We start from the raw sequence: 26,299 nt of genomic DNA on the forward strand, positions 1-26,299 counted from the left end.
TCCTCTGGGGAGCCCAAAGATAGAACCTCAGAACTGTTCGTTCTATTTTGATAACTCAAATTACTGGTGCAACAAGCTACAATTTTAAAATATGGTAATGATAAAATAAAACTAGATGAACTTGTAAATACTGTAAAGCTAAGCATTAGAAATAGTAACTTCAAAATTTGAGTTTTTTCATAGGCTGTCTTAAATGTAGAGTGTGTGTGTGCGCGCATGTTTTCAAAAAACACAAAATTTGAACATAAAAGCTGTAAAAATCTTTAATTCAGACCTATCACATGAGAGCAGCACACTTGCATTTTAGCATAAAGCAAGTGAAATTCAAGCTAGGGACTGTAAGTCATTCCTAGCTGGGTTTCCTACCCTCCAAACACATTCCTTCCCCTGCACACTCCTTCCCGCCATCCTGATTAGGAGCACTTTCTCTGGATTTTGCATACCAGGAGGATTCTGGCTTTGCTACACCTCCTGACCCGGCAATTTGATTTGTTTCATTTTTCGCTTTTATGGCCGGACTGTATTTCTATGCCACTGCCCTCACAGTTGTGAAAGGGGCCAAGTGACTTGGATTCCTTCAGCCATCCCCTACCCCCACTGGAAAGGAACCCTGCACAGAGCTAGTTTTGTTTGGCTGCCTGAGTAACGAAGCTCTTCCAATGAATTCCCATTTTTACTGCCGTTTGATCTGTCGGCTTTGAAGATTTAAGTCAATGCAAAAGGTTTCAGAAAACGTTTTTCAGGGTGTGATCTGCTTCAAAAGACACCACTCTTCGGCAAGCTGGGCAATATTCAGCCCCTTAAAGCCTTGGCCATCCCCTAACACTGCCTTCAGACCCTCATTTTCTGACTCAGGCTGCAGCAGAAAGACAAACTGTCCTATTTCCTTTCTCCTAGTCAGAAACATAGTTAAGGCACACAAGCAAATCAACGGAAAGTGATACAACTTGTACTAGGCTCCCAGCTTCTGCTAGGACAAATGAAGAGCTGGTAGTAACTAGGTGAAGGAGCAATATACAGATCCAAATGAATGGCAGTGGGGAGACGTGAAAATATCTATTTCAGCAAATTTGCAATTTCGAGTTTTCTCTTCCCTCCATGTTTAAGGAGAAAATTAGAATGATATCCAAGGATACTATCTCATACACTCTGTTGGCACAGAGCTCAGAGTGCAGTCACTCAAAAAGTAATAAAATTGGGGTTCTCACTGATGTAATTCTGGGAATGAAATAAGATTTATGGAGATTTTTGAAATTAAACTCATCTCTCAATATCATTTCTTCCTGTCTTTTCAAAGACATTTACACCCAATTGCTTCATTCTACAATGAAGCAATTCGCCTACACCTTGGCGAGCTTTAGTAACCAACTGGCAGAAAATAGAGGATGTGCGGTGTATAGCTCTTTTAATATACTGATTTGCACGGAATTCTTGAAAAGTACATTACAAAGAGTGCAAACACTGGAAAGAGTTGCAATACTGGACTAAATCTAACCCCATATTGGAGCTTCCCTTCTATGCTGGAGAGCTACCTAACCAAGGAAGGCGCTAAGAAGCACAGTTGATGTTATTCAGATGAGGAAAACTTGAAACTGTTCAGGCAGCTGGAAGTTATTAATCAATTGATTCACCCCATGTCATAGTTATAATAATTACCCCCCCCCCCCAAAAAAAAACCTGCCTTATTGTCTCTGTGCTAACTTCAGCTAATAGGGACTTTAAGAAGGGAATGAGTTTACTGGGAATCTCTTTGGGTGATTTTCGTATGTGGAATTATATTTAGAAATGAAACCCAATGGGGTAAACAGATGTAAAAAAGAGCAAGATCAGAAAGTTAACATCATAGGCTTAGTGATAGATCTAGACCATTTCCTTTCAATGTGGTTATGGCATTTGGGCAGATCATTCTGATACATGCATCATTTCCTCGGTGAATTCAGGAAGTAGAACCACTTGTATTTGATATCAGTACATTAATATGTCAAAGAAATTGATATTTAAAATTATGAATGATTCTTGAATAAGAAATTCTATATTACAGAGGGAAATGTAGAATGAAGCAATTGGGTGTGAATGACTTTGAAAAGACAGGAAGAAATGATATTGAGAGATGAGTTTAATTTCAAAAATCTCCATAAATCTTATTTCATTCCCAGAATTACATCAGTGTATATATTTTTTTAAAGTATCGAAACAAGAGTGTTTAGTTTGCACCCCAGCATCTTTGCAGTTAATGCTGCAAAAAAAACTTAAGGAAAACAATGTGGGTTGGGATTCAGGCATTTTTCCACTCCTAAAGGGAAATGCTGTCAAAGTTCTTAGTCAAAAATAACAATGAAGCAAAAATCGACAAAATTTCAATGCCATCGGGATAGCTAATTCTGGCCTAAGAAGATATTTACCTTTGGTGAGTTTTCATTATGAAAACTCGTAATGTGCAGACTACCGCACGACCAATGTATTTTGTTGCTTGTAGAGGAGAAAATATAAGCATTTTCCAGTTTCACATATCTTAAAGCATAAATTACAAATGTTTACCCTGTCATGAATAGAGACTGAAATGAATCAATGTTAATAATGTTGAGGCTAAGAAACCAGTATCCCTTTGACATACAAAGCCATGGTTTTTTAAATTAAAATATAAAAGGCAAAAACAAAGTGATATAGGCTATTCTGTGTAGAGCACACACAATTACACCTCAGCAAGCTATTTTGAAAGTGCAGAATTTTTGCTTAAATTGCTTTTCATCTGTTCCGATTGAGAATTCCAATATGTATGCACTCCTGTGGATTGGTCAACTTGCTGGAGCTATAATATTTAATAGGAATGAAAGGAATTTTAACACTATTTTATACAAAGATTCAGATGCAGCTTAAGGAGGAAAACCACACTTTTAATAAGAAGAAATCCTTTCTAAGACACTATATTGCTTATAGCAAGTCTAGCTAGGCAGAACACCGCCTGACAGCAGGGAGTATGTATTGCTTGCAAAGTTTTGTAATAATCTAGTTCTAAAAATGTTACTCCAGTGAGTTTTCTAAAAATAATAATAATAAAATAAAATTAAAAATTGTCCCCATTCCACCCCCCCCCACCATGATCTCATACGTTTTAAATGTTAAACCCGTCTCCTCTTTATTCTATTCATGAGTAAACTCCGGCTAGATTTAAGAAAAAGCTGCATTCGAGCTGTGGTAGAAATGCATTGCTTTCAATTGTTTTCAGGTACTACTCCTCTGGAATTAGCTGCAATACCTGAGTTTGAAAGATAATTTTCAGAATGAGAATTAGATTCAGTGAATTGATAAGAAAAATCAAATGCTGAACAATTTGCATAGGAAATAGAAGCAATCTACAACCTTCAGCTCAAGTGGAAATCATATATTATTGAACGGGAGGAGAAAATATTATGAAAAGGGAAAAAAGTTGCAATCTTTCTGATTAATCAATAGAGGTTTGCCTATTACTTATTAACCAGAAATAAGCTTGAATTAATTTGACTATTAAGATGAAACCATTCCCCAAACTGTGGCACAACGGAAGGTCAGCTGCCAAAGGGCACTGATATCCTTCACGTTCTGGGGATGAGGAGGAAAAAATATGATTTTTTTTTTAAGTAGTTTAAATTTACACCAAGCCAACTATCCTTCAAAGTACCAAAATTATCTTCTGTTTCACAAGACTTAAAACGTTACCCGAACATAGACCATTTCCGCCTTGCCCTGTATAAGTAGCATGGGGAAATTCACACAAAGTGCTACTGTTGTGTGAATTTTTAACTGTTATTTAAGGTAAAGCAAGTGTTTGGGTGACCTTGTAACATTCCTTAGACTGGTTCAAGATTTTTTGAATAATCTTGAAGTCGGTCCTACCCAAATGCTTTATGAGGGGAGAAAGAAATGAACTAAAATGTAAAAAAAATCATGACAGAAAACTATGCTTTTTACTTGCAATTGTGACTATTTTATTTGTAATTATTTTATTACCTGGTTGCTTAAATGAAGAAAACAAACAATACTTATATGAGCGTTGAAATGCAACTTGAACGCATTATCAAATATCTCCTCGGACATATGCTGCAAATTAGTCTTTCTTGTTTAGGATAAATAATCTTCAAAGTTTTAAATTTTCAAAATCTTTGCTTCATGTTTAAGAAAACCATGATGTGTAAACTGAGAGAATCTACCAAATGACAAGAACCGTTCATCTTTAACATTAAATGAATATGTGACAAGAAAAACTGTTGTGTGTCATTTCTGGTAAAAGACGTGCAGCTAAGATTAAAAGAGGATATCCGATTGTAAACTCCTCTTTCTCATTTTATTCAACTACAGAGCAATGAAGATCTAGGATCTAAGGAACCTAAGTGATTACAAAACTGAAGTTGTAACAAATACCTGAGAGCTAAAAATTTTCATGTCAAGTATCCCTAGAGGATCACAGCTACTTTACACCTTGCACAAAAACTACCCTGTACTTTGACCTGAGCAGATTATGTACTTGGGTACTTTTTTCACAGTTGTTTCACCAGTTAAACTATACACTAAGAAACTGAGTACAGAATCCAAAAAAAAAAATGCCATTTATTATTGTAGATTTTTTTATGTAACCATAGTTGAAAATGTAAAGAAAAGCACACAGGAACAATCACACATGGTTAGTTCAGTAAGTCAAGATATAGAACAATTTTGCACAGCAAAATATATAAAAGAAAACTGACAAGATTTTTTTATATTTATTGTGGTAATATTTAATAATTTTCAATGTTTTCTTAAAGACAGGATATCAGTCCCTGAAAATAAAGTTTACTGATTATTGCCTTTTAAGACTGTGGATTTTTTTTGACATTACAGAAAATCCAGTTCTGCACCACAATACAACCGTAAAAAAATCTGCATCATTTTAAAACTGTGCAGTAATGCCATTTTCATAATTGCATGAATTTTATTAGCGTTCTAAACAATTACGCCATTGTATTATGCGCCTGCAGATTATATTTTAGTGCAATTCAGTCCCAGATAATTTTATTTTGGAAAAATCACATATACATTTTGAATGTAAAATACCCCTACAGATATAAACAGGGGTGTTTCCCCTTAAATACTTTGGTTTTTCAAATACAGTCAGTGGTATAGCAAGGACTACATATACCCAACTTAAATATAAGTTGCAAGCACATGCTGTATCAGCTACTTTTAAACAGTCCCCTTGCAAAGTCTACCCCCCCTTTTACATCACAACAGTGAACAATTTAGTGCATCAATCTTTTTAAAAGTCTACATCTAAACAAACCTCTAATTGTTTCAAATTTATCATCTAGAACATTCCTTTATCTAGAGCATACATTTTAAACTGGGTTAACAGATTATAAAAACTAGAATGAAGTTATACACTAGAACCCATAGCATTCTACATCTGACAATGATCAAATGCAAAAGAAAGATGGGGCAGAGATTTCAAAAAACTCAAAGTTTAGAGTGCTTTATGCAACAGCGTGAATGTAAATCCCTAAACTGGGATTTTCTTCTTATTCAGAGGATTTTTTCCCCCCTTTGGGGGCGGGGGAGGGTCACATTAAATTAACACTCCATAGTGACATTTTTGACAGGGACTGCCTTCAGTGCATTTCAATGCAAGTCTGAAATTGGGAGTAACTTAAAAAGTAGTTTGAAAGTAAATACAAACTTTCATGGGCAGGAGGATCTAAGTTGCACTTTTTTCCTTTGCTTTCCACTCAGAGGGAATGAGCCAATAAAACAAAAAGTATGAATGCCATGCCATCGTAAGTCTCCAAAAGTTCATTGCCAAGCAAAAAGAAAAAAAAAAACTATGCCCTACACGTCCAGCATGCAGGCTTTTTTTTTGTATTAATATAATGTCCTTTTCATCAAATCTTGTAACGGCTCAAGTTCACTGTTAAGAAAATGCGGCAAGCATAACGTATGATATGAGGATGAGTTTCTAACGGCAGACTCAAGTCACACTTTTGGCAGGATAACGCCCCAACTCACATGTACGCACACCGAAGGTTTGATGCGGGCTTGATTTTGGCAGGTTGATTTAGTTTGTTTTTCAACAGACAACGCACACAACCGATGGAACTCAGCAAGCTGCAAGTCTAAAATTGCACATTTTGCAAGCTCAATCTCATCTGGAGAACTCAGGGTGCAGAAGCAAAAAGAAGAAGTTCCCCCCCTCCCCAACCCCTTGGGTTCTGGTCTTTGAGATGGGGGGAGACCGAGGGCGATGGGATGGGGGGGGTGCGTGTCGGGGGGGATGATGTTGGGGGGGAGGGGGAGGAGAAGCAAACAGGCACGCTCTCTCCCTCCCCCCCCCACCCCATGAAAAGTTTCAATAAGGCCGAGCAAACACCAGCTGGTGAACTTTGCCAGCCCGTGGGGACCCAGAGGAGGCGAAGCGAGCCTGGCCCGAGGTTGGGGGCAGGCGAGGCCGGGTCGGTAGACCCGGGGCCAGTCGGGGGGGGACCGGAGGGGCTGGACAGGAGGAACGCCTGGGTCTCACTCCAGCGGGCCGGGGTTGCGGGGCGGGGGAGGGGGGCGACTCACATGAAAAACTCCGGCGAGGACGGGCTGTCGCTGCTGGAGCCGTTTTCTCGGAAGCCGCTGCCCACCAGCTTGTCGTACTTCTCCTTGTAGGCGTCCCGCTCGCGCAGCAGCCGGGCAATCTCCTGCTTGAGGTGCTCCACCTGCTGCAGCAGTTGGCTCTTCTCCGCCTCGAGCACGTGCCGCTGCTGCACCCGCTTGAAGCGACACGACTGCGCGTAGCCGCGGTTCTTCAGGGTCCGGCGCTTCTGCTTCAGGCGGATCACCTCCTCCTTGCTGACCCCGCGCAGCTGCCGGTTGAGCTCCCGCACCGACATGGTCACCAGCTGCTCGTCGGAGAAGCGCTCGTCGAAGTGGAGGGCGGCGGCGGCGGCGGCGTTGGGGTGCGCGCCGGGGGCCGGGCCGGGGGGCGGGGGCAGGCCGGGCCCGGGCCCCGCGGCCGAGCCGGAGCCCGGGCCGCCCGGGCCGTGGGGGAGCCCCCCGGGGTGCGGCGGCGCCTGGGGCGCCGGGGGCGGGTAGTGGGGCCCCCCGCCGTGCGCCGCCGCCGCCGCGATCACGGCCGACACCACGGCGGCCGCCGAGCCCAGCTCGTCCCCGGCCCCGCCGGCCGGCCCGGCCCCGGCCAGCGGCTGGCCCCGCGCGTAACCCTCGAAGGCGCCGGGGAGCTGGTGGCCGCTGCTGATGAGCGCCTCGACCGCGTCCTCGGGGCTGAAGGCCAGCGCCTCGGGGGGCAACGGCTGCGGGTAGCCACTGCCCATCCAGTAGTAGTCCTCCAGCGGCGCTTTCTGCTCGCTGCCCGAGCCCGGGCTGGGCGCCGAGAAGCTGGGCGAGGGGGGGCACCGAGCTGCAGGGCGTGCTCATGGGCGTGGAGGAGAGCGAGCCCCCGGCGATGAGCCGGCCGCACTGGCTGATGATGCGCTCGCTCTCGCCCGGCTCCTTCTTCACCTCGAACTTCATGAGATCGAAGTCATTAACATACTCCATGGCCAAGGGGCTGCTGGGCAGGTCGGGGTTGCTCAAGGCCAGCTCGGAGGCCATCCTCCTGCCCGCTCCCCCCGCTCCGCCTCCCGCGCCCCTCCACAGGGGCAGGGGCAGGGCCAGGGGCGCCGCGAGCGAGCCGGGCGCGGGGGCCAGCGGGTGAGCCAGCTTGGCGGCGCGGAGTCGGGACAAGTCTCCGTCCCCCGTCCCGGTCCTCGGTCCCTGCCGCGGTTCTTCGCCCAGCCCCGGGCCTCGGGCCGCGCGGCACTTGGTCCCCCTCCCCCCCCGGGGCCTCTTCCTCCGCCTCTGCTCCTTCTTCCCTCTCCTCCTCCTTCTCCTCCTGCCGCTGCTGCCGCCGCCGCCGCCGCTGTTACCGCCACCGCCGGCACGCTTACGGGGCCCGGCCCTAGGACACCAGAAGATGCATCAGGAGCGCAGGGGCCGGCCGCTCTGGTCTCTCGGCTCCCCCCGCTCCTTGCCCCGCTTTGCACCCTTGCATAAGGGGCGCTGGGCCGGTCGGGGTGGCACAGTGCCGGCTGCTGGTGGCGCTGGGCGGGCGCTATGGGCTGGGGCCGGGGTTCACCACTTTGTGTCTTCTCTTGGCTGTGCAAAGTGCCAGCGAGGAGGGGGGCAGCCGGGGGACAGGGCAAGGGGCAGAGCGGAACCCTCAAGGGGGAAAGTCGATCCAAATTCAAGAAGAAAAATCGACAGCCAAAGCGCAGCAAGAAGATGAAAAATATTTTCAGGTTCATCCAGCAAGAAGAGTTTAAAGCAATTGCTGAGTTTTATAGCAGCCCTGACGTCAGGCTCCAATGGGAAATGGACTCGGACTCCGGACCAATGAACGGGGCCGCTCGCGGCGTGATTAGCATAATAGTCTGGAAACAAGGAAACTTTGCGCGGCTGTCAATCACCGGCCAACCAGCTGACTGTCAGCTGGGCCGAGCCCTTTAACCCTTCTCTGGCCGTTGGCGCCGCCTCCCAGGAGCCTGCAAAGAGCCGTTCAGGGGAGACGGAGCTCAGGTCCGAAGTGGGGGCCGGCAGGGAGTTCAGGCAGGTCGGCGTTTTGTTGGTTTTGCCTCTCGCATCGAAAGCCGCGTTCTCAGCTCCAGCCGCGCTCCCCAGACCAGTTCCCTGTTTCCCTGCAGGGCCCGCAAACCGTCTGTCCCCCACAGATTCTCTCGCTCCTCTCACCTTCGCCGGCAGTGTCCCTTGTCCCTCCAGACCGGGCCTCCTGTGAGCCCAAACTTTGGGAACCTTTTTTCCCCCCAACGCCACCCCTTCGTCTCCGTCTGGGCCGTGGCGGGAGGAGCTCGGCTCCTTGGGGGCGCAGGCAAGGGGACCGGCCGGTTGGGGACCGCTGCGGGTCCTTAGGAGACATGCCATAATTCCCGACGGGTAAATGCTGTTGCCTTTTCATTTCGAACTCGAAGAGTATCTGTCCCGGGCCAGTTGCCCGCAGGAGTTTTACCGCGGCGGCAGCAGCAGCAGCAGCTCCCTGAATCACACTGAGATTAACTCCAGGAAAGGTCTGGAGGGCAGCGCCGGATTTCAGATTCCAGACCCCGGCTGCAGTTTGGCCTTTGATTTTTCTCTGTCTGTTTCTGCTTGAGAGTTTGTCCCCTTCTCCCCTTCTCATACTTTTTGTCTCTCTGGATGTTCCTCTATGTCTCCGAATCTGTTTCTCCGTGCTCAGAGTTTCTCTCTGAGTGTTTCTCTGTGTCTCTCACTAAGGATTTCTCTGTCTCGCTGAGAGTTTTCATATGTCTGGCTCTGAGGGTTTCTCTAAGAAGGTTTCTCTGTGTTTCTGAGAGTTTTCATCTGTCTTTCTCTGAGGGTTTCTCTATGTCTCTGTCTCTCGTGCTCTCTGAAGGGTTTTCTCTGCCCCCCTCTCTGTTAGGATTTCTCTATGTCTCTACGCATCTTTTTGTCTCTGTCTCCCGATCTCTCTGAGTATCTCTCCGTCTTTCCCTGCCTCTGGGTCGTACTCGCTTGCAGTGTAATCCGACCTCCGTTGATTAGGGTTTCTGTCCTTTGCCCTTTCACGCTTAAGTTAATCATTTCGTACTAGATCGTGGCAGGGAAAGAAAGCAAGTGGGTCCCCCTGCCCCCCACTCAAGGAGTTAAATTTTAAACTCGATCGGGCCCTGCCAGCCAGAGAGGGCTTCCCCCACCCGCCTCCTTTGTGCAGAGGCTAATAACTAATTCAATTTCTGGATCGATTCTTTTTAAGTTTATGCAAAAGTCTGTTTCCAAGATTTTAAAGCGACAGGGGTTGCCAGAGTGCAGAGGTGGGTGGATCGGGGCTGGGGAAAGAGAATTAGAAAAAGGGAAGCTGTGCAACGGGACCAGAGAGTGGGGGACGCTAAGGGGTGTGTGTGTGTGTGTTTCCCTTTCGGGTAAGAAGGGTGCAACGAATCTGACCGTCCACCCCACGAGAAAGAAAGAAAGAAAGAAAGAAAGAAAGAAACACGCAGTGAAACGGAGTCGAAACCAGGATTGGACAGGGCCGGTTCTCACCTCGACAGCGCCACCTTTCGACCAAGGCCAGTCAAAGTGGTCCGCGGCCGGGGGGCAAGCAGCCCCGGCCTGAAACTTGGTGAGGAGGCGCTGCCCAAGTCCGTGGCGCTGAAGCGCGAGGGGCCGACGAGGACCCCCGGCAGAAACAGGCCCCCGTCTGTTTGAGAGTTGCGTGAATCCGTCCTCCCGGACACCTTTCTCAGGATTTCCAAGAGGACAAAGGTCGGGCTGGGCCTCGGGGATGGCGTCAGGCCTCCCACCCGGACAGCTCCAGAGATTTCAACTCGGCTCATTCTAGGGCAGTAGCAACAGATCTTTGTAATTCGGTGATAAATACAATGTCTCCAGCAAGAGCCAACGTGGCTTACGGCATTGCTTATCTGCAGAGTACTTCGGAGCATGACTTCTGACGTTTAGTCGTCGGTTTAAGCCAAGTTCTTGCTCGTTGCCCTTCAAAACCCCTCTCACCCATCCTTTGGATCCGCGGGCCCTGAGGGAGGCAGGCTTCGTCGTTTTCCTGAGGCTGGAGACCTGGATTTCCAGTGAGCCACAGAAAACCTAAATCAAGATTCAAATCAGAAATACTTGGTGATAAATAACACTGAGGGTGCCAGCTGTAGATGAGGATTTTCCAGACAGACCCATTTTTATTTTCGTTGGGACCGCAAGCCTGGTGTCAAAGTAGGACTTTGTTAAGGGGAAAGAACTTCATTTGTGACCGAGTTTGTGAACAATGAAGATTGCAATTCATGTCAGTATTTGTACAATCAAACAATCCCAGCATACTCTCCTGACTTTTGACCCTGTAACCATCAATATGGTCAAAAGCTTATATGGAACTTCCAAAAAGGACGATCTACTCCTTATATTTGATCTTTTCCCAAATAAGATAAATATAGGGTGTGATTTAGCATCCTCTCCCCAGAGTAATATAACATTTGATGACTGCACTTCTCTTCCATAAATGTATTAAACTTACGCCTTTCATTTTCAACACTACTGGGTATTCAGGATCATGTTAATGCTTTTCCCAGTTGATAACTATCGACTTTCTCAATGTTAACTGTTTAAAATGATGGGAAAAAATGATCTCTTATTTCCCAAAATTTTTGGCTTGAGGGGTGGGGAGGGGATGTGCAGGAAAATTTAACATGTTGCCTTTTTGGAGCTAGAAATTTCAGGAGCATAGTCTTCCAAAGAAGAAAAGAATCAACCTGTCTGTGCTTATGAACCCTGTTCCTAATTGCTGCCTCTAGAAGGAATTGCCCTAAAGGAATAAGTCCTGCCTTATTTGGACACCCAGTATTTTTACCAGACAATTATTTTCTGATCAGATAATATTGAGCATTTTTATTAAGCCTAATTGTGCTGCTTATTATAATACCTTTTAGGATAATTCCCAGTGCTCCAGAGCATGAGACTATGAACAATTTTTGGATAACATTGAAAGAGTGGCCCAGGTTTATGATATACAAATCTCACTTTTTTTTGCTGTTTTTCATTTTTTTTTAATTTCATTCGTTACATGAGATCTCTAAACATTTATAGTTCCCTATTAGGATCTTAACAATCGACCACTCTCTCTTCAATTATGACTATTCAGCCTTCAGATTTTCCACAACTTCTTTTGGCTCATAGTTTGGTTTTTATTTTTTTTTTTCATTTCTCTCCAGGCGCATGTAATCCAAATGTAACATGAGCGGCAAATATAATATGGAAGCTATGTTTAACTTTTTTCCACTTACATGACAGAGATCTGTTTAACAATATGCAGAATAGAAATTAAGAAACCAAACTCAGTATCCTTAAGTATTCTGAAATCAGTGAGTAGTTACAGCAAAGGACTTTTCGTGTGTTTGGCAATGGTGTGGAGGATAGTTTAATATTAACATCAGAATACACAATAGTAGTTTAACAGCAAATGCATAACAATTTTCTCAAAAGAAAAATGTTTTTATAGCCTATCAAAATGATTAAAATGTTAAATAAAGCATTTTATGCCTGAATGTCACCTAAGTATATTATTTTATGCCAGTGCTTATTCTCTCTCACTCTCTCTCTCACACACACACACGCACACACACACATACACCTATAAATATAAAATCCTGAGGACAGCTCAAGTATCCAATTTTTATGATGCAGAACTGAACATTGTACACTAAATTTGACTATGAAATCAACTCGATTGATTTCAGGAGAGTTCATCTGAGTAACTGAACAATAAGGAAGGCAGAAGGCACAGACTGCTTTGTGGCACAGTGTTAAATAAATCCTTTTAACAGTTTTCAGATCAGTTAGCAGGGTAAGTAAATCACAAATCACCGTTAGCAGATTCATGGGGGAAAATTAATAAAATCAGATTAGATAAACTGATAAGGACAAGATTGCTGCGAAAAAAATCCTGCCTCATATTTGAGCCAGTGAAACAACAGTCTGATTACTGAGTCATTATTATAAAAATGTGAATCATGTGCTAAATAATAATCAGCATTTATTAATTCTTTTCTCTTCAGCAATTTGCAGATGTAAGTTAAAGTCTCTCTTCCTTTGGAAGATGCATTCTTTATCCTTTTTATTAGAGGTAATTTATTATTTGTATTACCTGTATTTACTTCATAATTGAACATTTTGGATTCAAATTTATGTAATGCATTATGCTTGAGAATATATTTCTGCCTTATTAGCATAAATAGTCACTTACCTCATGAATTACTAACCAGCTTTATCTTAAAATATAGGGTTTTTTTATTAAATGGAACACAAACATATGTATTGTAAAAGCTGATTCTCTGGTGTGTGGTTAAAAGAATAGCCAGCCATTGTTACAAGGAAGGGAGATCAGGGAGATGTATTGGTGTGGAAAACAACAAAAATAAAGAAGTGAATTAATTGATAGGTTCATTTTGAAGGCAGTGGGCGAATTGGTATCCCTACATGGGTGGTAATCCTAGGATTAGCTATTTCTCTGTGAATCCTGGTCAGGCAAAGAGCCCAAAATACCCATGGTTTAGTGGAGTAACTTTTAAACCTAGCAACTGTTACCTTTGGGGGAAAAAATGGATTCTGTAGGAGTTGAAAGACAGCAACAGAGTCATTATTATGGTAATTGTCATATATTGGATGGCCATTTATTTTGAATGAAAATGTAAATGGTTCAAAAGCATTAATAATAAAAATAATGATTATGGCATTTATGAAATAATTACTATGTTTAGCCCTGGGATTAGATGCTAGGTTATGAGTTGGGCACTGTCCCTGTCTCACACGGGGCTCACGATTTATTTTATTCCCATTGTTCAGATGAGGAAACTGAGGACCAGAGAGATCAAATGATTTTGTCCAAAGTCTCACAGTAGGCTAGTAATGGAACTGGGACTTAAAGCTCAGGTCTCCTGTCTCCCAAGCCCACATTCTCACTACTAGGCAATACTGCCTCCTTAGTATTATTCCAAAGAATCACCCTTGAGGATCATTAAGATGTTAAAATTACTTGGATCCATTTTGTCCTTTCCTAATTTACTAAGATGTGCTTAGGAGCTCTGCTTCCCAGCTTTGGATAGGCTTGCAAGTTCTCTCGCTAACTGCTAAATACTCACTTCTCTGTAGTTACTCCATTCCTGTCAGGGCTGTTGGAACTGATCAATCGAACCACTTGAGTCCTGGGCTTTATACTAATTACCATTCTGGGGATGCTCCTAAAAATATCAGGTCTTTGTTCAGGTGACTCTGCTTTTCACAGGGTAACAGGACAGAGCAAGACTCTGTGTCCAAAGCCAGGAAAAATATTGGGAAAAATATAAGGATCCCTGTCACAGTGATTTATGCCGTCTTCATTTTTCTAGTACATTTACAGGAGAAGAGTGTGAACTGGTGTGTAGCAGAAGGGAGTGAACAAGAAGAAGAAGAAGGCTGTTGGTAGAGAGTCTTGAATCGCCTGTTTAAGAGTTATTGTTTAATGTGGAGAGAAATAGGTAGTCATTGAAGGTTTTGGAGGAGGGGAATGATGTGTTCTGAAGAGCATTCTAAGAAAACGATCTGAGCAGCTGTATGTAGACTAGACTGAAGGGCTGAAGGTTCGCTGACAGGAGACCAGTAAAGGGACTGTTAAGAGGAATCCAGCTGCAAGGTGATGAAGGCTGGAACCAGGATACTGGCCATAAGGGTAACGAGGAAGGGCAGAGGAGTGGAATACCGTAGACAAACAACTGGCAGGATTTAGGGACCAATTGAATGTGAGAGTAATTGCCAAATTTAATAAGAGTGTAAGCTTTTGGGAAAGAGAGGCTGGAGGTGTGGTCAGCAGTGGTGAGACAGTTGGGAGGAAGAGAAATGTAGTTAGAATGCGGGTCTTCGAAGTGCCAGGGCTGGCTTCAGACAATTTCACCTTTCTGTAGTTGGAAAAAATTTGCCAGCCCTTCCCATTCTTCATTCATTTATTCAATCATATTTAGTGAGCGCTTACTGTGTGCAGAGCACTGTACTAAGCACTTGGGAAAGCGCAGTACAGCAATACAGCGAGACAATCCCTGCCCACAACAAGCTCACAGTTTAGGTGGGGGAGACAGACATCAGTACAAGTAAACAGGCACCAATGTAAATAAATGAACTTACAGATAGATACATAAGTGCGGAGGGGCGTGGGGGGGGAAAGCAAAGGGAGTGAGGGTGACGTGGAAGGGAGTGGGAGATGAGGAAAAGTGGGGCTTAGTCTAGGAAGGCCTTTTGGAGGTGATGTGCCTTCAATAAGGCTTTAAAGGTGGGGAGCGTAATTGCCTGGCGGATTTGAGGAAGGAGGGCATTCCAGGCCAGAGGTAGGATGTGGGCCAGGGGCCAGCAGTGAGATCGAGGGACAGTGAGAAGGTTAGGACCAGAGGAGCGAAGTGTGTGGAATGGGTTGTAGAAGGAGAAAAGGGAGGTGAGGTAGGAGGGGGCAAGGTGATGGAGAGCTTCAAAGCCAATGATGATGGTTTTTGTTTGATACGGAGGGGGATAGGCAACCCCTGGAGATTTTTGAAGAGGGGGGTGACATACCCTGAATGCTTCTTTAGAAAGATAATCCGGGCAGCGGAGTGAAGTCTGGATTGGAGTGGGGAGAGGCAGGAGGTTGGGAGGTCTTAAAGGAGGCTGATGCAGTAATGTAGGCAGGATAGAATGAGTGATTATACTAATGAGGTAGCAGTTTGGATGGAGAGGAAAGGGTGGATCTTAGCGATGTTGTGAAAGTGAGACCAACAGGATCTGGTGACAGATTGGATATGTGCGGTGAATAAGAGAGTGGAGTCTAGGAAGCCTCCAGGGTTACGGGTTTGTGAGACAGGAAGGATGGTGGTACCATCTACAGTGACGGGAAAGATCGGGAGAGGACAGGGTTTGGGAGGGAAGATAAGGAACTCTGTTTTGGACATGTTAAGTTTGAGGTTATTTCCCATTCTGTATGGCATCATTACATCCTGCTGCAACATCCTGTATTATTCTCAACTCATCTCTCTCATTTGACCTGCATATTCAATCTGTCACCAAATCCAGTTGTTGCTACCTTCACAACATCTCTGGATTTGACCCCTTCCTCTGCATCCAAACTACTACCGTGCTGATCCAAGCTCTTATCATATCCTGCCTCCATCTCCTTGCTAACCTCCCTGCCTACTGTCTCTCCCCTCTCGAAGGCCATACTTCTCTCTGCTGCCCAGATCATTTTTCTACAAAATGATTCAGCCCATATCTTCCTACTCCTGAAAAACCTCCAATGTTTTCCCATCCACCTTGGTATTAAGCAGAAAGTCCTCCAGGCACTCGATCAGCTTTCGCCCTCTTACCTTTCCGCACTGATCTGTTATTACAGCCCAACCTGAACAGTTCACTCCCCTAACGTCAACCTATTTACTGTGCTTTAATCTCATCTGTCTCACCACCAAACTCTTTTGCCCACATCCTCCCTCTGCCCTTCATACCTTCTTAAAACGTTTGTTCTCTCTCTTCTTACCTCCTTAACTGCCATCTTCAACAGTTCACTTTCCAATGGCTTCTTCCCCACTGCTTTCAACCATGCTTACATATCTCCTATCCAAACAAAACTCTCCTTTGACCCCAAGCCTCCATGTAGTTGTCACTAAATCTCCCTCATACCATTCCAAACTCCTTGAGTAAACTGCTTACACACACTGTCCCCACTTCCTCTCCTCCAATTCTGTCCTTGATCCCATCCAATCTGATTTCCGCTACCTTCACTCCACGGAAACTGCCCTCTCAGGTAACCAGTGATCTTCTTCTTGCCAAATCTGACAGCCTCTACTCAATCCGAATTCTCCTAGACTGCTCATCTGCCTTCGACACTGCAGACCACCTCCTTCTCCATGAAACTTTATCCAACTTTGGTTTCACGGACACTGTCCTATATTAGTTCTCCTCCTGTCTCTCTGACCTCTCCTTCTCAGTCTCTTTTGTAGGATCCTGGTCTGCCTCCCACTCTCTGACAGTGAGGGTCCCTCAAGGCTCAGTTTTAGGTCCCCTTTTAGTCTCCATCTATACCCACTCCCTCGGAGAACTCCCAAGACTTCAACTACCACCTCTCTATGGATGATTCCCAAATGTACATTTCCAACCTTGACCTCTCCTCTTCTCTGCAATCTCACATTTCCTCCTGCCTTCAGGACATCTCCATGTGGATGTCCTGCTGACACCTCAAACTTAACCTGTCGAAAACTGAACTCCTTAACTTCCCAACCAAACCCTGTCCTCCCTGGGTCTTTCCTATCACTGTATACAATACCACTATCCTCCCGATTTCACAAGCCCGTAACCTCAATGTTGCCCTTGACTCATATCTCTCGTTTAATCCACATATTCAATGTCACCAAATTCTGTCAGTTCAACCCTTTGCAACATTGCTAAAATCTGTCCTTTCCTCTCCATGCAAACTGCTACCACTCTGACCCAAGCACTTATCCTATCCCGCCTTGACTACTGCATCTGCCTCCTCGCTGACCTCCCTGCCTCCTGTCCCTCCCCACTGCAGTCCGGAATGAAATATGCTGCTCAGATCACTTTTCTAAAAAAACGTTCAGTCCAGGTCTCCCCACTCCTCAGAACCTCCAAAGGTTGGCCATTCTCCTCCGTGTCAAACAAACTGCTTACCATCAGCTTTAAAGCACTCAATCAGCTCCTGCCTCACCTCACTGACATCCTACTATAGCCCAGTCTGACACTTTGGTCCTCTAGTGCCAGCTTGTTCGCTGTGCCCCCATCTCATCTATCTCACTGCCAACCCCTTCCATATGTCCTCCCTCTGGCCTGGAACCCCCTCCCCCTCCATATATGCCAGACCACCACTCTCCCCCACCTCCCTTCAAAGCCTTATTAAAGTCACATCTCCTCCAAGAGGCCTTCCTGATTAAATAAACCCTCTGTTTGCCGGCTCCTCTGCATGATCTATATGCTTGGATCTGTGACCTACGGGTATTTGGTATTCGCCCCATGCTCAGCTCCACAGCACTTATGTGTACATATCTACAAGTTACAAGTTACTTATAGTAATGTCCGTCTCCCCATCCAGACTGTAAGCTCAATGTGGGCAGGGAATATGTCTACCAGCTCTGTTGTATTGTACTCCCCCAACCACATATTACAGTGGTCTGCACACATTAAGCACTCAGTAAATGCCAATGAATGATTGATTGATTGGAATTCCCTCCCCTTTCAATATCCCACAGATCACCACGCTCCCAACCATCAAAGCCCTCCTAAAATCACGTCTCCTCCAAGAGGCCTTCCCTGACTAATCCCTCATTTCCCCTATTCACTTTTCCTTCTGTGTCACCTATGCACTTAAGATTTGTACTCCCTTAAGCATTTGATATTCACCTCACCCCCAGTCCCACAGCACATACGTACATAGCCCTACATCATTCAATGATATTTATTGAGCACTGACAATGTACAGAGCACTGTATTAAGTGCTTGGGAGAGTACAGTACAGCAGAGTTAGCAGACACGTCCCCTGCCCACAACAAACTTAGTCTAGAGGAGCTTACAGTCTATACTCTCCTATTTCTCTGCTCTGTAATTTATTTTAATCTGTCCTCCCCCACCCACCCAGACTGAAAGCCCCTTAATAATAATAATGATGGTATTTGCTAGGGGCTTACTATGTGCTAGGTACTGTACTAAGCATAGGGAAGGTGTCTACCAAATCCATTGCATTGTACTCTCCCAAGTGCTCATTACAGTGCTCTGCACAAAGTAAGCACTCAATAAATACCATTGGTTGATTAATCATTGCATAATGCTGCATGTGCACACAGCTAAACACACTTAATATAACAGTATCATATAAAAAGCCTCTTTGAGCTCCCAAACCTAGAGCATTTCTCCAGGAGGCCCCCTGACCTCCCCTCTTCCTCCCACCCTCAGTCCCCTCCCTGAACTCTGTTCCCACTTCCTACAGATGGGGACTTTCAAATTTTTAACCACTGCTGTTCAGCGGCCATGCTGTGGCCACCGCCCCCCACCACTCAACAGCCACATCCCTGCCATGCCCCAGCCCCAACTGCCTGGTGGTGTGTCCTGAGGCTATCGCCTCACTCATTTACTGTCCGAAGCTGGCCCTACTAATGATTCATTAAGATGTCGATTTTTCATATGATCTTCTGGAGCCGGTTGAAATCAATCACTATTTACCTTGTTCTCTATATTGTTATAGGACCCCGAGGAAGTGTACTTTGCCTATGCAGTCACAGACACTATTAAAGTGGAAAGTTGAGGCAATGATCCAGGTAATCCAGGAAAAGAGGGGACTTTAGGTCTGAATGATCCAGAATTTTGGTCAACATAGCCCCTGATCCGGCAACCCAAGCACACGCAAAATCCACATTAAATGTCCAAAGTCAGAACTTCAGAGTAAAATAAAAAAATTGATGTCACCCAGAAAGTAGAACAGACATACTCCAGGTAAACAGAAGATAACTTTAAAGGATAGATTCCTTTCCACTTTTCTTTAGGTAAGAAAGCCTCCTAGACTGTGAGCCCATTGTTGGGTAGGGACCGTCTCTATATGTTGCCAACTTGTACTTCCCAAGAGCTTAGTACAGTGCTCTGCACACAGTAAGCGCTCAATAAATATGATTGAATGAATGAATGAATGAGGCACCATGCCAGTTCTGCAGCAACCATCTCTTCCACCAAATCGGCAAGGTTTCAAACAAGTTAAGAGCTGCACTTCAAGTTCCATCCTAGGGCTTAGGTGTTGTGCTGTAAAATAGACTCTCTATTGAAAAGGCTTGTAGGGCAGAGTTTGCAAAAACTTTTCTTTATGAATATTATCTCCCTTCACAGAAACAGAGAAATGAGAGCTGGAATGGATTTATTAATTAATTATTCATGAGCCACTGCCTGTGTTCTGCCAAGGAGCATTTACTTTGGCCCTTTCAGAGTCAGAGCCCTTGCCACTCATTGCTCATAGGGAAGGCTATGGACCCCTTGGACAGACATGCCTGTTGACTCAAATTCTGTGGGATGGCTCATTCCGAAGGTAAAAACTTTGGTGGAAGTCACTGCTCAGTCTCCTCCTCTAGACGGTAAGCTCATTGTGGGCAGGGAATGTGTCTACCAACTCTGTTATGTTTTTTTATGGTATTTGTTAAGGGCTTACTATGTGCGAGGCACTGTTCTAAGTGCTAGGGTAGATACAAGGTAATCAGGTTGGACACAGTCTGTGCCCCACGTGGGGCTCACAGTCATAATCCCCATTTTACAGATGAGGTGACTGTGGCACAGAGAAGTGAAGTGACTTACCCAAGGTCCCACAGCAGACAAGTGGTGGAGGTGGGATTAGAACCCAGGTCCTTCTGACTCCCAGGCCTGTGCTCTAGCCACTAGACCCCGTTGTTTCTCATAAGCCCTTATTACAGTGCTCTGCACACAGTAAGTACTCAATAAGTACCATTGAGCAATTGATCAATAGCAATAGCTGGGGCTGGCAATAAAGACAGCGTGCCTTAGTTGTGTTGGCCTATGACTCAGGTCACCTGCCTCCCACTCCAAATTCCCCATCTGGCCTGAGGGAAACTACTTGCCTTTGTGCCTCACTCTTAATGTTCACCTTGGGGAACACTGTTGTTCTTTCAGTTACTACTTTTATAATTTCAGTTATTACTCTTTCAGTAATGCCTCCAATACCTCAACTCCAGGAGACACAGACCTGCCAAGACATAGTGTATATAAATGTACCAGCTCCAAGAGAAGCCTCCAGGAGGCCTTCCCAGACTGAGCCCCCCCATTTCTCTCCCCTTCCCCATCCCCCCCGCCCTACCTCCTTCCCCTCCCCACAGCACCTGTCTATATGTTTGTACAGATTTATTACTGTATTTTACTTGTACATATTTACTATTCTATTTATTTCATTTTGTTAATATGTTTTCTTGTCTGTCTCCCCCTTCTAGACTGTGAGCCCGCTGTTGGGTAGGGACCGTCTCTATATGTTGCCAACTTGTACTTCCCAAGCGCTTAGTACAGTGCTCTGCACACAGTAAGCGCTCAATAAATATGATTGAATGAATGAAAGAGAAAAGGTTGTTCATCTTGAGAAGATGCGGGGTGAAAAGACAATCCTAAACTAAACTCAGCAGGCGATTAATTGGGGGAAGAGGCCCAGAAGAAAGGAATAAACATCTAGCCACCTTTCCAGAGAGTACTTTAAACCTTTACTGTGAGAGCTCCTGCCCTAGGCAACTTACTCTCTGACTGGGAAGCGATTGAGAATAATGAAACCTGGAGAAAAAAAGTGGGGCAAAATATTTTTCATTGAAGAGTAACGTCAAAGGGTTATTGGAACGCTAATTTTCTTGGTGGTCTACCGCCTGAACTGCTGGCCTGAACCCTCTGATCTGGCCTTGACTCATGCACCTGAGCATGCTCTAGGAAGCCATGGAACAGTGTTGACTGGAGTCCTGAATAATGGGGCCCCTTTATTTTCCAGGACCTCTGAACTCAACATCCCCAAAGCAGCACCCTGAAGAGGTAGTATGGTCTGTCAGGGGAAGCAGGGTGGCCTAGGAGAAAGAGCATGGGCCTGGAAGTCAGAGGACCCGAGTTCTAATCCTGACTCTACTACTTGTCTGCTCTGTGACCTTGGGCAAGTCATGTCACTTCTCTGTGCCCCAGTTACCGCAACTGCAAAATGGAGATCGAGACTGTGAGCCCCATGTGGGACATGAACTATGTCCAACCTGATTAGCTTGTATCTATCCCAGCACTTAGTACAGTGCCTGGCACGTAGTCCTTAACAAATATCTTTTAAAAAAAAGAGAGAGACTGGGGAGGAGGAAACAGAGTTAGGGGGACAAAGATTGGGGTTGAGATGACTCCCCTTTTCTACAGACATTTCATGTTTAGGATGGGAATCCTTGTCAAAATGTGTTTGTGAAAAATCCTGAGGCTCCCAGAGCCTAGCCCCCATCTCCCATTGATGCAGGGATTTAAAGAAACAATTTTCTAAGAATGTAAACTCAGTGCTAAATTTACTGAATTTTGAAGTCCTCATGCACAGAACCCCATATGTTCCAACTCATACCAAAGCACGTGCAGCTTCTTAATTGTTTTATATTTGAGTGGAAGCAGTAGCTACGGAAACAAGTGCACCTTTAAGTTTTGGGAAATGGTAGGTGTAATATAACACTGGGCCGCTAAAGGTCTCAATTTTACTGGCCACTCAACTTAACCTAGTTAATGACGTGCATATGATTCCTGCAAGTAAACCTTCTCTGTTGGAAACTCTTTCTCAACTGTGAAGATACATCAGTGTCTTTCTAGCAAAGCTAGGTTAAAAAAGGATAATAGCCAATGAACGAAAGAGACTTTTGAATGAGTCAATCTTCTCCTTTAAGAAACATGCTCGAGGTTTTTTGTTGTCAAATTGATTTTTGTTTCAAGGAAACACTTTCATTTTGCTTTAACAGTTCTTCAAATTGATGTCTGCAGCATTTTACTATGGTATCTGAGAGAAAAAAGAATGCATTTTCTTCTGCTTCATTATTCAGTATGTTGAATAAAACCGAAAACGATCCCTTCGCTGACATTGCTAGCTTACAGTCTGGATAACTGCAAGGAAATTCTGCTTTGATTTCCAGCCCTCTTGGAGTGTTTGCTTTGGTGATGTATTGTCATCTGTTCAGAAAAGAAAATGATAAAAATTCCCCTGAAATTCAGTTTACATCTGAAGTTGGAGCTAATGATGCCCTCCTGAGTGGCACCCTATTTCAGCTCCCTTGAGGTGACTAACATTTCTGGTCGTTAATGTGACATCAATGAAGTTCACTGGGATTTACTACTGGGAAGACCTGTCAGGAAATACCAATGATCCTCAGACTAGCTCACTATGATGAGCATTTTGTTTTTCCGGGTTCTTGATCTTTCATCCCACACTCCTTCTTTGCCCAGTGAAATGCATTTTCTCAATGACAGAATGGCCTTCAGAACATTAACGGGAGAACGGAATGGCAATATGTTCCATTCATTTGCAGAGAGTGTTTTGCTTTCAGTTAGCTAGGATAGAAAGTGTCCAAGTACTTCAGAAGACCAGACCTGGTTTGTATACCAGGTTTCCTTTCTCATGTGGGTCACTCTGGCAATTGAAAGTCCCATTCCTACAGCTGATCTCTGCATTCAGAAATTCCTAAGGGATTGTGGGTTCCTAAGGGATTCCTAAGCCACACCGTGGATTGGGAAAGCAAATTGTTCTGTTTCTAAAATTCTACTGGATATATGGCCCGTTTTTGCCTCCTTTGACTCACTGTAAGGCATGGGCTCCCTGGTGAGTCTGTTGCATGCTCCAGTTCTAGGTCCAGTACTCTGCAAACCCTAAATCTTCAAATGTGACATGCCATCTGTAAACTATGAAATCAAATGCCTGCTCCATGGCTCTGAACTGCCCTCCCACTGCATTTCTGTACCTTCTCGGAGCTCTTCAGGCATGCTACAGCCTATTTCTCAGTCTTGTTGATTTTATAGAATCACTCGTAGGTAAGATTCAGCTCATTTTTCCCCCCTCCTGGTCCTGCGGACACATTCTGGTTGTTTCAGCATGTAGTGCTTACTTAGCAGTCTCTGAAGAGAAGCAACCAATTTCTTGTTTCTTCTCCAACCTTGACATCAGTCTACACAATGAAAACTAAACACACAGTCGTTTGTTACACTATCTAAAAAATTCAGAAGCCCTGAACCTGTCAAATTTGATTCAACATCTGAAAAACCATCCTTTGTTATGATAAATCAAGTCACAGAAGATACATGGATCAATTCCATTTAAATGAACCAAGCAACAACCAAGTGTAGGTTGTATATTTTTATTGAGAAATTAAGAACAAAATAAACATGGTAAAATAGGTCATTATACCCCATGGGTACCAAGCTTCCAACCAGATTGAAGCCCTCCATTGCTTGTTGTCCAGTCATCTATGTGGCTGTGAGATTTGGACAGACTACAGCTCCTGGGGCAATTTTATCAGTGGCATCCACACAACAACCCAGCTCTGCTGGGTGAGATATGTGAGAATAATCGATGACAGCAGCTGCTTGGGCAGCCTTGATGCACAGGGAACTGAATGGAGTCACCTGCAAACTTAAAGGGCAGAAAAACCATTTTTAAAGATGTGGCGTTCAACAGTGTGACATTGCAGTGGACGGTGGGAAGACCACTGTAGCCAACAGACCATCATAGCGGGCAGAAAGTAGGAGAGGGACTGTTCTCCAAGAGCAAAGACTTGGGAAAAGAAGATCAGGACGTAAGGGTGCAGAGTGTAAAGCAGATGTGGGATAAATCCACTAGAAAAATGGGGATCTGCCTTATGTGTGAATGGCTTGAGAGTGTGTATTGATTGTAAATTGGATTTTTCACCCACATTTGCATGTACGGATAAGCTCTCACCATCAGTAGCATCATCTACACGATTTGACTTGGAGCACTGGGTAGGCATCGGACACTAGAGTCATCTCCTAGAAGATCAGCTTCTGTCTATTGCTTAGAAATGCAAAAGCCTGACAGTAATAATAATAAAAATAATAATGATGATGATGATGATGACTGAGGTATTTGTTAAACACTTACTATGTGCCAAGCACTGGGGTAGATACAAGAAATGAAGTGGGTCTCAGAATGTAAGACCCAGGCCCTGTCCCACATGGGGCTCACAGTCTAAGAGGGAGGGAGAGCAGCACTTAATCCCCATTTTACTGATGTGAAAACTGAAGCACAGAGTTAAGTGACTTGCCCCAGGTCATACAGCAGGCAACTGACAGAGCTGGGATTAGAACCCAGGTCCTCTGATTCCCAGGCCTATGCTCTTTACACTAGGCCATGCTTCTTAGGCTGCCATATTGAGAGGCTGCTTAAGAAAATGTTTCAAACAGAAACGAAACATTTCTTATTAACCATCAGAGACACAAGGGCTGGACTTGGTTTGATGCCTTCATTGGGTTTCTCTTTGTGCCATCTTCCTCTGAATGTTGGGGAACAGCGTGAATGGTGCTGAAAATGAAGGACTCATTACACAGCTGGTTATCACTTCTTCCTGGTCCTAGCCAGGAGAGTTTTAAGGACATTGGTCAGAGATGCTTGCATACCAGGACTTGGGGAACAGGAATACTGTTCCTGTTCATACCCCTGCCACAGACCAGTGGACTATTGGGTTGGGAAGGGTGGGACAGTACCCTCAAATCTGGAGTTTCCCGCTCCGACTTCCCCACCCATCCACATATGATTGGAGGGAGGGAGGGCCAGGAGGCCATTTCTGCACCCCTTGATGTGGGGAGATGCTTGAAAATATTCTTGCTGGCAAAACAGCTTCATTCTCACTTCATTAACTCTCTATTGATAATGCAAAATTACTGCCAAGCCAAGCACCCTAGGCTCAGGTGGAAAGAAGATGTCAGGGTGCAGGAATTTCTCATAAAATTGGATGTACAACTCACAGCAGTGAAGCTTTACTTCCTTAGGGTGCTGGTGTCCCCTGCAAACTGACACCACATCTCTAGAAGGACTAGATAAAACCCTGCAGGCTGAGAGATTTTTGCATCTTCCCGCAAAGGGGCTCTAGCAGCTCATTCACAATTTTGATCTTAAAGTGGGATGCAGGCAGGTTGTGACTTAAGGTATTTCAAGTTATAATGAACAATACTTATACTCTGTTTTAGCTTTACTACACAGTGGCTTAACTTTACAATACTACCCTCCTTTATGGCACGTAGGGTGGGGATGGGAGCGTGTAGAGCTGCAGGGAAACGGGGAAACAACATTAAAAGCTGCAATGGGGTTGGAAAAGTGGGGGTAGATTTATGAGGCTGGAGGATGTGAGAGATCCAGGGGCAGGGACGGGGGAGGGGTAACCTGATAGGCACAGACACCAGGGAGGGTCCAATCTCCAGTGGCTACCAATCAACCTAAGCATCAGGCAGAAACTCCTCACCCTCGGCTTCAAGGCTCTCCATCACCTCGCCCCCTCCTACCTCACCTTCCTTCTCTCCTTCTACAGCCCAGCCCGCACCCTCCGCTCCTCTGCCGCTAATCTCCTCACCGTGCCTCGTTCTCACCTGTCCCGCCGTCGACCCCCAGCCCACGTCATCCCCCGGCCTGGAATGCCCTCCCTCCGCACATCCACCAAGCTAGCTCTCTTCCTCCCTTCAAGACCCTACTGAGAGCTCACCTCCTCCAGGAGGCCTTCCCAGACTGAGCCCCCTCCTTCCTCTCTCCCTCCTCCCCCTCTCCATTCCCCCCGCCTTACCTCCTTCCCTTCCCCGCAGCACCTGTATATATGTATATATGTTTGTACATATTTATTACTCTATTTATTTTACTTGTACATATCTATTCTATTTATTTTATTTTGTTAATATGTTTGGTTTTGTTCTCTGTCTCCCCCTTCTAGACTGTGAGCCCACTCTTGGGTAGGGACCATCTCTATATGTTGCCAACTTGTACTTCCTAAGCGCTTAGTACAGTGCTCTGCACACAGTAAGTGCTCAATAAATACGATTGATTGATTGATTGATTGAGGGTCCACACATCCATTTTACTGCTGATGAGGTAAAAACTGATTTTGCTATCATGGACTACGATAAAACAGCACCAATACTCATCTATAATCGATGGAGTACAGAATTTGGGGTAATTTTGATAAAAATAGGGTATTTGACCTTCGCTCAGTAGCAGTAGTAATAGGATTTATAGAGCATCCACAGGGTACAA

General features: G+C 44.9%; 1 protein-coding gene across 1 annotated transcript in view; it reads right to left on the reverse strand.

The window, feature by feature from the left end:
- MAF (MAF bZIP transcription factor) overlaps positions 1-7,633 on the reverse strand; it is a 288,890-nt gene extending 281,257 nt beyond the window's left edge. Inside the window, 2 exon segments of the mRNA XM_038770583.1 lie at positions 6,568-7,400; positions 7,402-7,633. Coding sequence (XP_038626511.1) covers positions 6,568-7,400; positions 7,402-7,602 — 1,034 coding nt within the window. The 5' untranslated portion in view covers positions 7,603-7,633.
- Between the last annotated feature and the right edge of the window lie 18,666 nt (positions 7,634-26,299).

This window comes from Tachyglossus aculeatus, chromosome X2 (genome assembly GCF_015852505.1).
Source record: "Tachyglossus aculeatus isolate mTacAcu1 chromosome X2, mTacAcu1.pri, whole genome shotgun sequence".
NCBI classification, from domain to species: Eukaryota; Metazoa; Chordata; class Mammalia; order Monotremata; family Tachyglossidae; genus Tachyglossus; species Tachyglossus aculeatus.